Source organism: Gorilla gorilla, chromosome 10 (genome assembly GCF_029281585.2).
Source record: "Gorilla gorilla gorilla isolate KB3781 chromosome 10, NHGRI_mGorGor1-v2.1_pri, whole genome shotgun sequence".
Classification (NCBI taxonomy): domain Eukaryota; kingdom Metazoa; phylum Chordata; class Mammalia; order Primates; family Hominidae; genus Gorilla; species Gorilla gorilla.
Genome location: NC_073234.2, coordinates 36,016,091 through 36,029,258, shown reverse-complemented (window position 1 = coordinate 36,029,258; position 13,168 = coordinate 36,016,091). Strand labels below are relative to the sequence as shown.

The following is a 13,168-nucleotide window of genomic DNA, read 5'->3' as shown; positions in this document are numbered from 1 at the left end:
ATGGGTTATTAAATGGGCAATAAATTTAGTATTTATTTATTTCCAAAAAATAGCCATATTAAAGTGGACTTATGTCAGACTTACTGTGTGCTAGGCACTAAAATAACCTCTTTAAAATTATAATCTTATTTGATCCTAACAATCATACGAAGCAGGTATTATAATCCTCATTTTATGGACTAAGAAATGAGGCATGTAGAGCTTAAGTAAACCCTAGGGTCTCACACAGCTGAAAAGTAAAGGGGCCAGGATTCTAACACACAGGCGATATTTCCTAATCACCATATGATGTCTCCATATAGAGCGTCTACCATGTGTAATTCCGTGCTACCTGCTAATGATTCACTATCCCATTTACCCACAGCAAATTCGACATATTTTAAAAGTATTATTTCACAAATCACATATACTTACAAGGAATATCCCTATATCCAATCTCCAAAGCATGAAAATAATTCATAAATTCCCTAATTGGAATTTTAAAAGCTTCAAAGAGGCCCATGTCTTCAAAAAGTCTGTAAGATACCTGTAAAAGAAAAGACAAAGCCTTATGAAACATCCCTATGTGTATGTCAGACATAAAGAGAACAGTGGTGAAACTAGGTAAATATCGGTAACGGAAAACATTAAATGCCTTTTCAAAATCTGAAGGGTGTCCTTTTAAGTTGGTTAAAATGATAGTCATCAAAAGGCAGGCTGTATATTGAAACTGAGAACTTATTTCCATTGCACATGTCTCCTTAAAAATCTTTTGAAATGAGACTTTTTCCATTTAGTCTCAGCCAAAAGGTGATTTATTGGAATGTTCACATTAATTCATTTCAGCTGTCTTAAAGTCTTACTATGGCAAAAATATATACATATTTTCCATAACAAAAATTTCATGATTTTTGTTCTTATAAACTCAAATAAAAGGAAAAATCCCAAAAAGTTCTACTTAGCAAGTCATATGAAACTGCATTTGTTCAAATTTTAATGTCTGGGAAATTGGGAAAGTAAACAGTGACTAATAAGGATCATATATCAATATATTACTCTGTTTTTGGAACATGATTGGAACAAAAGATACATTATTGAATTTTGCATGGATCTAATTGTTAATTACCCTTAATCTTTTTATTGTCTACTGGTATCCATGACTCTTAGAAAATATTTTGTAGCAATTTTGGTCAAATTGTTTTCTCCCATTCCCAGCTCACAGAACTTCAAGGGAGTGGTTGGTACCTGTAATGAAATTCTGTATGCTGTCATTTGTGCTGTAAAACTGACTGCTATCATAACCACTTTTCTACTAGGTCTGAATCCTCATTTGGAGAACTTGAAGATATAATAAGTCAAGGTGTTTTATGAAGATATGAGAAGCAATTGAATGAATGTAAAAGCCCTGGGCTTCTGATATGGATAAATCCGCTTTGGAATCCTGGGTTGAATATTTACTATATGACTTTAGAAGAGTAGCATAGCCTCTTTTAAGCCTTAGTTTCTTCTTCTATAAAATACATATTTAAAAAAAAACCTGCACTAAAGTTACTATGAAGATTAAGTTTTCGAGAGTCTGTGAGATATACATCAAATATAAAATGAGATGAGATGTGTTTCTCTATACCAGGGAACACTCTCCCTAGTAAAAAAATAAAATCAAGAGAGAAAATGCTTCCTGACTCATTGCCACATCCTGTGGCACCGTTACAGGCTTATTTGCAGGAAAGATCACTCCCTCAAAGTTGCAGTTTGCCATGGGTTTCAGAAAGAAAATACACAATCTCCCAGGGTGATCCCTAAAGTATGAGGCTAAGGTGAATTGGACTGAACAGCTACCCTTAAATCTGTCCTGAAGATCAGCTAGTGTAAGAGACATTGCTTAGCACCAAGAAGAAAGGAAGGGAAGAGGAACAGGACTCTCAACTCCTAGCAAAGTGCAAGGGCTGCCATTATATTCCTCAACATGGTGATGGACAGAATAGAGTCTAGCAGAGGCAATAATTGAATATTTTACAGACTTTGTAAGAATTCTGTGTCTCATATTCCATCAATAATGTTAGTGTACCCCTAGACTAGACAGCCATATGTGCTTGTAGAATCAAACACTAGAAGAAAGGCCTGCTATCTTTTCCCTTCAATCTTCACAGATTAGGTTTCTCACCCCAAACGAAGTTCCACATTGAGACATGTGTTGAGTGGTCCAAAGAAAGCTCATCTCTGATGCACTGCATAGAAATCAGCATTTCAGTGATTTCTCTTCTATTTTTTTGCAGAGAAGTGTTAGTGGCCCCAGTAGATCTGGGTTGGGTCTTGAATTCTTACCTAAGTCTTATACTCACAAGTTTGATGGTCCTTACTATCTCTGCTGTGATACTTACTCAAATTTATAAGAATATACCTAAAACATGTGAAGATAAGCTGATACATATTATTGCACCATCCTCTTTATTTAATTAAGGGTGTGTATTTCGATAGCTATTCCATAGTACAGCAAGTCCATCATTCTGTTTTGTGGTTTAAAACAAACATTTTCAAATTCTTAATTTCTACATGTTTTCTTTCTTCTTCAGCAAAACAAGTAATTATTTATGTGAAAAGCCTTGAGAGTAGTCTAGCCTAAAGAAAACAATACTCAAAGGCTGGTTATGCAGCAACAGTATTATTCTGTAACTCTATGTGATGTGTTTTTCATAACACTAGGAGGAAACACATTTTGGCACAATGTATTATCTTTGATAAGGCCTAAGCTCTGTAATATTCAAAAGTTTTTAAAAAGTCATCAAAAATAATTACAGACAATAAATTAGTATCTCTAAATAGGCAGTTTTCTTCTTTTAGAGGCTTGTGTCAGATTTTCTTTTGCTTAATTCTATGAATTCTAGCTCGTTTGTCCCTTGTCTATATATCTCTATCCCCACCTACTTTGTCTTTAAAAATATATCATATTTTAATTGTAGAATATGACATTCGACTCACTTGAAGTTCCAGTTTCTTTTGTTAACACACAGCAAGGAATCTACAGAATGTTGTGTTCTAAAACTTCCTTTCTCCACATAACACCTATCCACAAGTGTCAAGAATTTACAGAGCTTTAAGCAACAAAGGAACTGTTTTCCCTATATTTAAATTAGTGTGAATGAATGCATTTCTTACCTGACTAAGAATACGGCCACATTTTCTTCCTATATTTTCCACTAAATCAAAAATTGGAAAATTCCAAGTATTTAGCTGCTCCATAATTGAGTCCAGGTTATCCATGACAAGAGGTTCGGGAGCAAGAATTGGTTTGTCCTGTAATGTTTAACATTAAAGTACTTAAACAGCATGCAGTTTTTCTACAGGGCAATTTGTGCTTTGCTAAATTCAATAACAACTGTGGCTATCGGAAATAAATGACTTAAAACTCCAAGGTGAATAAGTGATCTTTGCTTAAAAAAGTCAAGATGAACGAGACATTGACCCCAAAGTAAGAAGGAAAGGAACAAATGCCATTTCAGATATAAATTTTTCACTATTAGGTGCTTGCCTATCACTGGTCCATATACACTCCAGCAAAAACACGGATGTTTCTTCTATAAGTTAGTATAACTACTTTGGGACTACTGCAAGGTTCTTAAATAAAGTTTTAAAGACTTCAGAATATTCTGAAATTACATGTAAATTTATATCTCTACGTAGTCATGTAAATTTTTCTGAGATGAGGGTTCCCTCCTTAAATTAAGCTCTCAAAAGAAATCCATGAGTAGGAGGACCTGATCATTCCTATTATTAATTAAGTTTATATTAATGCTTTAAAATGGACATTAATCCTATAGAATAACAACTCCCATATTTTTTAGGGATTTTAATTTATTTCATGTGACCTACTGTTTCTTGAGAAACATGTACTATGTAAAAGTAAAGGTTTTTTATAATTGGTCCCAAACGAGGATGTTCTTAAGAGTACATTTGCCAAAAAAAAAAAAAAAAGAAGAAAGAGAATGAGGATAGGGAAACATATACATTATTTTACCTGACGATCTCTCTGACTTAGAAATACAAACAGTAAATACAGTAAAAGAAAAATGATAATAGCAGCCATTGATGATCATTTGAGAGTGAACAGTTTTCTATCACTTGCCACCTCCCCAAAATGAAGCTGACTCAAATATATGCTTCCATCCTCCTTACATGGATCTTTTTAAATACACAAAGTAAGTAATCATTAAAGGATATTTTAATAGGTGGCTAGTGCCAATATACGCCTGACAGTATGACAAGAAAAACAAATATTGGTTCATGTTCTAAGTCAAGGAGGTACTAGAGAAAACCAGCAGATGCCCTAAGACAATGAATATCTTCTTCCCTCTCTTCCTTCATCTTTCTTTTCTTTCTTTATAAAATATTGTTTTAAGGAATGAAATAATACATTTTCCTATATTTACTTTTTGATTGGGTTAATAAATATCTGCAATTATTGTGTAACTATAAATACTTATGCTTCTAATCACCAGATAATAGAACCATTAAGAGACCAATAATGCTTGGAAAGAGAAAAAATATATTGATATGTATGGGAAGGGCTGTAATACATGTTTAATCCGGATGAAATACATCTGTAAATCTCACGTTTCAGAGATTAATTTCTTTTTTTTTTTTTTTTTGAGATAGAGTGGCACTCTGTTGCCCAGGCTGGTGTGCAGTGGCATGATCTCAGCTCACTGCAACCTCCGCCTCCTGGGTTCAAGTGATTCTCTTCCCTCAGCCTCTCAGGTAGCTGGGATTACAGGCACCTGCCACCATGCCTGGGTAATTTCTTTCTTTTTTTTTTTTTTTTGAGACAGAGTCTCCCTCTATTGCGCAGGCTGGAGTGCAATGGCACGATCTTGGCTCACTGCAAACTCCGCCTCCTGGGTTCAAGCGATTCTACTGCCTCAGCCTCCTGCGTAGCTGGGATTACAGGCACGTGCCACCACACCCGGCTAATTTTGGTATTTTTAGTAGAGACGGGGTTTCACCATGTTGGTCAGGCTGGTCTTGAACTCATCGCTGACCTCGTGATACTCCCGCCTTGGCCTCCCAAAGTGCTGGGATTACAGGCGTGAGCCACTGCGCCCGGCTATGCCTGGGTAATTTTTTTGTATTTTTATTACAGATAGGGGTTTCACCACATTGGTCAGGCTGGTCTCGAACTCCCGACCTCGTGATCTGCCCGCCTCGTCCTCCCAAAATGTTGGGATTACAGGTGTGAGCCACCTTGCCTGGCCTCAAAGATTCATTTCCAAGCCAATATCTGTAACAGAAGCTGATCTCTCAAGTAAATGAGTGAGTTAAGTGATATGGGACTACCAGAAACATCATGGTCTCAGGAGCATAGGTGCTGCAAGCCGATGCTTTCCTCAGAGGCTCTCTCAGGCACTCTGTTTCATCTTCATTCTGTACAATGTCACTGCTGTCACTGTTGTTATTGGTTTCATAATCAGAGGTAACTTGAGCAGTGTCATCTACAATTAAAAGAGAACAACTTATTACAAGATTTACAATGGGGAAAGGGAGCTCATTTAAGCAAATTTTGCTAAGATGCATATGGTAAATATAGTGTTTAGGGAAATACTGCTTTCCTGAGCACTCCAAGAACATAGGATCATAGGGTGGAGAACATCACACATCTCTTAACAAAGTAAAACAGATGGAAATTATAATCTGTAATCCGCATGACATTCAATAACCCCTCAATAATATTTTTTAGATCAACAGTTCACACCTTTAACAAATCCTACAGCTTTATGTTTCTTTTTTCTCTATTTCTCTCCCTATACATTAAACCACTGAGTGACTAAAACACTCTAGAACGGGCACGTGAGGTGGGAGAAACTAAGTTGACACACCCAGGAATAAAGTTCTCTGTGTAGCGCAGAGTGATGGCATATGCTTGGGAGCATGGGCAATCCTATGTATCCAGTCCTATTTCTTGGAATCCTGTGGCTTCCTTCCTTATCTGTCCTTCTTCACTGTCGCCATTTCAGTCAGCAGTAAACTGTGCTAACTAAAAGACCAATCAGTAAACACCCAGAGTCTGAAGTCTATGCTCTCTGAGCAACTATGACATTTCTCATAGCTGACTAAGGTGCCTGAAGGAAGTTTATTGAGTATTTGCTATGTTTTGGGAACCACTTAAAGTACTTCCAATGTCAGAAGTAGCAAGATAAAATAATATTTCTATATAGTTCTATATATTATATAAAATGGCCTCTTGTGTTTTAAAAATATACACATCTATAAATGCATAAAAAAATTTTGGAAAGCTTTGCACCCAAACTTTACCAATGATTAACTCTAGAGAGTAGGAGTACAGATGATTTTAATTTTCTCCCTTGTCCTTTTAAATCTATAATTTAAAAAATCAGGCTGGGCACAGTGGCTCATGCCTGTAATCCTAGTACTTGAAGAGGCTGAGGCGGGAGGATCACTTGAGGCCAGGAGTTTGAGACCGACCTGGCCAACATCATGAGACCCTGTCTCCCAGCGCCCCCCAAAATATCAGAAATGTAGGTCACTGTTTTGATCAGGAAAACAAAAATAAGGCAATTTCCATTCTGGGCAACAGAATCCAAAACAATGAATTACCTGTTCTACTTGGTGTCCGAGTGGCTACCCCACTTCTCTCCAGGGGCTCATCAGCAGGATTCCCTTGGGAATATGGTCTGCCACAGCTAAAAAATATTGGAAGAGCTATAGGTATATCCTCCTCTTTTCAAAAAGTCATAGGCACATACCATCTATGTATACATTAAGATAAACAACAATAGTCAAATATTTCTACCTTCTGCTTATTTGTTTTGTGAAAATATGCATTTTGTTTGATACATAAATGCTGATATGCAGTGTGTACTACTTTCTTTTTTGTGAGAGAGTAATCAATACAAAGGTTTGTATTGATTTTAGAAAGTTCATTTGACTCTCATTCTCCTCCTCCTTTATCTAGATCATATTTGAGGTGAAAGTGATGGTAAAATTTTGTTAGATTAGTTAGAGAATACTGGTATAGGCTGCTACCTACTTATAGTAGCCATTTTGCAGGTGTTGACCTATATTTGGACAAAAGTTATCTTCCCCAGTAAATACCTTTGTGCTTGCTTAAAAGCCTCATTATGGGCCAGGCTGCTTAAAAGCTCATTATGGGCTCACGCCTGTAATCCCAGCACTTTGCGAGGCCAAGGCAGGCGGACCACCTGAGGTCAGGAGTTCAAGACCAGCCTGGCCAACATGGTGAAATCCCATCTCTACTAAAAATACAAAAATTGCCAGGCAGGGTGGTGGATGCCTGTAATCCCAGCTACTTGGGGAGGCTGAGGCAGGAGAATCGCTTGAACCTGGGAGATGGAGGCTGCAGTGAGTGGAGATTGCACCACTGCACTCCAGCCTGGGTAACAGAGCGAGACTCCATCTCAAAAAAAAAAAAAAAAAGCCTCATTATCAGATTTATTTTATTTAATTGGGTTATGATATTTTTATGTCTAAACAGAACTTTAAGACAGCATAGGTTGAAATAGATAGTATATGAATTTTATGTTTTGCTAAAAAATAAAAATTGACTTCTTTTTTTCAGATCGATCAGTTACTTGTTAAGGCCCTAAGGAAATGAACAAAAGAGGGGTGCATTTTGATGACTGACTACATAGGATGCTGGTTGAGAGAAACAGGCCCTAGAAGTACCGTAAACCACCAAGAAAAACAAAGGTAAGAGAGGTGAGCAATGCCCTCTAACAGAGGGTGTTGGAGGAATGAAGTTTGACTGTTTTAAATATTAAACAGTAACCCCACAAATGGCCTGGCACAGGCCATAAACTGGCTCTTCCCTCTTCTGTCTTGTTTAGAAACTTCATGATTAGATTTTGATTCTGCATTTGCTGCTGGGTTCTTTCCTTCTGACTAATATTACAAAGGGTCTCAGAGGATTTTTTTGTTTGTTATTTAACCACAGACTACCCACTCTAAAATGAAAAAAGTAGTGATAGCTCATTGATTAATATCTTAAATAACTCGTCATTTTTTTTCCTGAATTGTGCTCGTGTGTGCACTAAGAGAAGAGGTAGGTAGACCGTATCTGCATACTAAGTAACTTTACTTTTCAACCCTTGAGTGTAAATAGAAAAACGTTACCTGTAAAATATTTCTAATTATTAAATCTGTCAGTTTGGGTTAGAGAATAAAAAGAAAATGATAGGACAAAAAGGGAAAAGAAAGGAGATGCAATTGGTAGGCTTACATTCTCAGACGAAGCTCAGGAGAAGTCGAGTTTATTAGCCTTAAACTTTTTCATTGCAAAATAATACCTAAAAGGACCATTTAAATTAGTACTTCAAATATGCCAGCTCTCATGCCAGAAAAATAGCTTGTTGCATAGACATTACAGCAGCCAAGAGACTGGGATTCAACGCCAAACTCTTCAAGTTCAGCAGGGGAAACCACAACAATTAGTTGTGTGTTTCTGGAGCTCTCTGTGCCTACATGGGTGGCTGCCTTTAAGGCAATAATAAAACCTGGTTTGAATTACAGATTTATAAAGCCCAAACAAATAAAACACACACTACTGGATTTATAAACATTACTGAACAAGTAGACAGTGAAATCCTCTTGTTTTTCTCTGAAACCTTTTATATAAATCCCATTACATTCTTCCTGCTAAGAATACAAAAAAAAAAAAAAATACACTATGATGAAAAAATGCTGCGTGAGTGGTATAGCTTTTCTGAACATCTCTCTCCTTTCTTTAGGGGACTTATTTCCCAAAAGTCCGGAACCCACAGTGGGAGACTCTCCCTAAAAATGCTGAACCCAGATGTCCTTGATGAAGATTACTCCACTGGGCTTCATCTTGGCTCAGGGTGCATACAATAAAACAATGCTTCTTAATTGTGTTCTGCCAAACATTAGATCCATGGGCAATTCTTGGGTGTTAACCCAAAGAAATTGGTTCTGTGGTCGAATAAATTCAGAAAACACTAAATGAAACAACAAAAATAAATAAAGAGGGATTCTTTTAACAGAGCTTCTCAGAGCTTTTAATAAAGCCATATGTGTTGTGAATTTCTAACAGGGACGTATGATATATCTTCTGAATATTTTACTATAGAACTTGCTCTTTTGTGGAAAAGAGATGAGATTAATATCCTGCAGAAATTATTTTATTAAAAAACTCATAGAGGGCAGCAGAATAACTTTTGCATAGTAGAATAACTTTGGCTCTGAGCAAAAGAATGAAAATAATTTCTCATGTAAAAATGCCGGTAAAGAGAAAGGAGGTAAAAATAAAAATTATAAATAACATTCATTTAATTTACAGAACTTATGAGTAAAAAATATGAAAATGAAAATTAGGCTTAATATAAGTTGCTATTTCTTAAAGCTGAATACACTGAAAAAATCTGAGTCTATGAAGTAATATTTGATACTAGAAAACCAACAAGTTACTCATTTATTCAAATAGTTATCCTCATCAACCTCAGAAATGAAATACGGTTTTATTCAAGGTACTCTCATAGTTAAAAACACTCAACTGTTTTTCTACTTAAAAAATACCATAATGCTTTAAGATAAATTATTCAAGCTGTTACTGAAGAACAATAAAAATACATTAACCAGTAAGAAGAGATAATTATTTCTTCGTGACAACATTGGCAAAATAATTACTCCAGCCATGCTAGGCCATTTTTTTCTTAACCTCTGTGATAGATAACACTTTGTAATTTTGTTTCAACATGATAGAATAGCACATACCATTGCTTAAATTGCATTCAGAGAACTATTTGAGTCCAGCCATCCTGTGCAATGTATTATTCACACATTTTAAAATTGCAAAAATGGGAAATGCAAACTGACGATTAAATATGCCTAATATCAATGTAACCCGTTCCCTGGAGAACAAGTACAAACATTCCAACAAAATGAAGAATTACAACAGAATACTTGATATCATTTTTTAGTTATATACTTTCTATATTCCCCATCAGCAAACAGGCAACATATACAGCTAACAGTTTTGTATCCTCTCTAGAGATTGGCTGTATGAACTGCATAGATTCTAAACTTCGTTAATAGAAAACTACTAAAACATAAGTTTTTATTGTAGCCTATTCAACACAAATCACATTATCCTATACTTGGTTGTCTAATACTTTGGCAAACCTACCCCAAGCTGCGTGGGCTGGTGGTAGGTATTTCTAGGGGAAAACTATCATCGGTTTTATTATTAAACTTCAGTTCATAAAAAATCCTTACCTGCTACATATAACAGGTGGAGTCAGGATTTGAGGGGATAGGTCTGGGGCACTCTGAGTGTAAGTTAAGGCCCTGTGAGAACCTAGGCTTTGTTTGGCAGTTGTGTCAGCAGATTCTGGAAACTGCACTGCAGAAATTTTGCTGACCAGGCTGCTGGCAGGAGTCCCTTGGAGAGGTGAGGAGCAGGGCGATGAAAGAGGTGAAATTTTAGCGAGGGCACCTGAGAAAGAATGAGAGTTAAGTAACTAAACAAATGTCTTTAAAATGCAAAATTGCAACTGTTGAACTTCACCTGGACTCTTACAAACTCAGTAACAACCACGTGCCTGCTCAGGTCACCGGGCTGGCCTCCTCCACATACCAACATCTGAAGCCAGTGTGGTTGGGGTGTCTCCACAGCATTAAATGGGAGGAATGAATCATCATAAAAAAAATAGTGGCAATGTTGGCACATACAGCCAAAGCCCTGGTGTCGTGGAGTAACTTCAGGACAGAAGGATATTATTTTCTCCTTCCATTTTTGTTTCTTCTTGTCATTCTGACATGGAAATAATAGTTAAAATTTTCTCATGTGTTTACTTTCTCTTAGGTTGTGAAGGTTTTAGCAGGAACAGGATCTGCTATTGTTCTAAACATTAACCAGTATCTGGGGGCAGAGTTCAGCAGGCATCAGATGCTTAAAATATGTAAATACAGAAGATGCATTACTGAGAGGAAATTAACCTTCTTAACCATTCGCAGTTTCAGTGAAATAAGACCTTTCGGTGTGAAAGAGTGTTTTGATCAAAATAATTTTTGAAGAAAACATTTTAAAATGTAATATAATCCATTTCTGAGCAAACAATAGACCTAAAGTTTCCATTTCAAGTATGGGTATTTGGGCCAAACTGTCTGTATTTACTCTAGATTGTAAGAATTTTACAGGACACTGGCTTAGATTTCAAAGCGTGGCTGTTGGAAGACCAGGACGATGTCTTTTGAAGTTACTCTCTCCCAAACACAGAGAAGGCAGCCTGCACTTAAAATGGAAAAAAGGAGAGAAATAACTTCTGCCTAACAACCTGCTTACTGGTTTTCATGATTTTATGGCTGAACAATGTACTGTAGGGCAAATGAAATGAAATTATTAAAAGTCGTTGTCTATTTCTCACCACTTAGGAACATTTACAGCCATCCACCTTCACATCATCAAATTATGTGTGTGGTTAGCTGGCAGCTGGCTTACAGCAAAGTTTGCTTCCAGGGTCCAGCCTCCTCAAAAGTTTGAGTTGTCATACCAAAGGTTTTCTGGTCCACTGAAAAGAATATTAAGTTTGTTGAACGATTTTGTGTGTTCGTGTGTAATTTTCTTTTTAATTTCTTGCTGGCACTGTTATTTCTTTTCGTCGTTGTTGTTGTTAAAGATGAGAAATCTCACTCTCCCCTTGCTTCAGTGTGAAGAGCAGCAACCCCTTCTAGTTCTTTCTCAACATATCTATTGTTAGTTCCTAATCAGCAGCTCAACCCCCTCCCAGCCTTTATACTAAGCAAATGAAACCACTTAGACCCAGAGAGGTTAAAAAACCCTCCCAAGGTCACAGTACTAGTACATGGGAGAATATAGAGTAAACCCAGCTACTCTTAGTAAAATGCAGCTTATAAACCAGTACCTCTATCAGAGACTATCCAAAGGGGAAGTAAAACCCATGGCGTATTAGGCAGCGTTTGCATTGCTCCTTACGTCATGCCTGATGGTTTTTATTTCGGTTTCTACGTCTATTAAAAAGACTCATTTATTTTTCCAAAGATAACGACAAACCTTCACATTACATAGTATCCTGAGCCAAAAACAAAACAAAAAATTAAGTTCACAAAGGTTTTAACTCAGAATTTCCCAGTCAATGTATGATCCTGCACAGCAAGTGGGCTATAAGTTTGCTGTGAATTATTTAATGGTTGAAAATATTTTTAAAAAAGGAAATATTTTATTTGGAAACCCTAGAAAAACTCAATTTTTAATATTATCTCTAATAGCTCATAATTAGTTTTTCTCATTATAATTTTATAAAATAAAGGAAATCTAGTTTTCAAACTTGAAATCCCTTCCCATTTCTCTAATGCTACGATATTCACAAATACTATTACACATATATGGGTGCTCTGATGTAAAGGTTAAAAAGGGTTCGTCTAATTTTGACCACTTTTTGGATTTAGACAGGGACTCCAGATAATCTTAGAAAGGCACTGTAGCCGTTAAGGAGCTGAATCCTAGTATGATGTGGTAGAAAGTTTACCAAGGTATCTGTCCTGAGTATCTCAATGATTTATTCATCCAACAAGTAGTTATTGTGAGTCTTGCTCCACGGATGGAGTAGGTTATAAAATAAAATCCCTGCTCTAATGGAGCTCCCACACTTTTAGGGGAGACAGAAACTAAAAACTAAAGTCAATAAAAAAGAAAATTAACTTAAATTCAAGTAATAGGAACAAAACAATGCACAGAGTAGAAGGCAGGGAAGAACAGAAATGCTCTTTAGATAAGATGGACTGAGAAGGCCTCTCTGGCTGGGAAGAGGTAGGGGTGGGTAAAATTTGAATAGAGGCCTCATGAAATATAGAAGACATTTAGAGAAGTAGCTGGGGAAAGCATGTTCAGGAAAGAGGGACATACCTGGGGGATGTCAGAGGAGCAGTCAGGAGGTCAGTGGCTGGCAGCTTAGCAAAAAGGAAAAAGAGGGGCAGGGAACGTGGTCAGAGAGGTTGCTGGGCAAGTCTGGATAGGGTTGGGTAGGGCCAGGGCAAAGTTTTATTAGGTTGGTGCAAAAGTAATTGTGGTTTTTGCAATGAAAAGTAATTGCAAAAACAGCAATTAAAAGTAATTGCTGTGTCATAAGAAAAAGAGATTCCTGATAGACACTGTGTTAGGCAATTCCTTAGTTGTTCTCAT

The 13,168-nt window shown here is 36.7% G+C and overlaps 1 protein-coding gene across 1 annotated transcript in view; it reads right to left on the bottom strand.

Annotated features, from left to right (window-relative positions):
- Nucleotides 1-13,168, bottom strand: part of PDE3A (phosphodiesterase 3A) — a 314,502-nt gene that overhangs the window by 47,089 nt on the left and 254,245 nt on the right. Inside the window, exons 6-10 of the mRNA XM_019039397.4 lie at nt 10,243-10,462; nt 6,589-6,674; nt 5,311-5,465; nt 3,136-3,273; nt 415-526 (exon numbers count right to left, since the gene is read on the bottom strand). Of these exons, the coding sequence (XP_018894942.2) occupies nt 415-526; nt 3,136-3,273; nt 5,311-5,465; nt 6,589-6,674; nt 10,243-10,462 (711 nt within the window). The remainder of the gene's footprint in view (nt 1-414; nt 527-3,135; nt 3,274-5,310; nt 5,466-6,588; nt 6,675-10,242; nt 10,463-13,168) is intronic.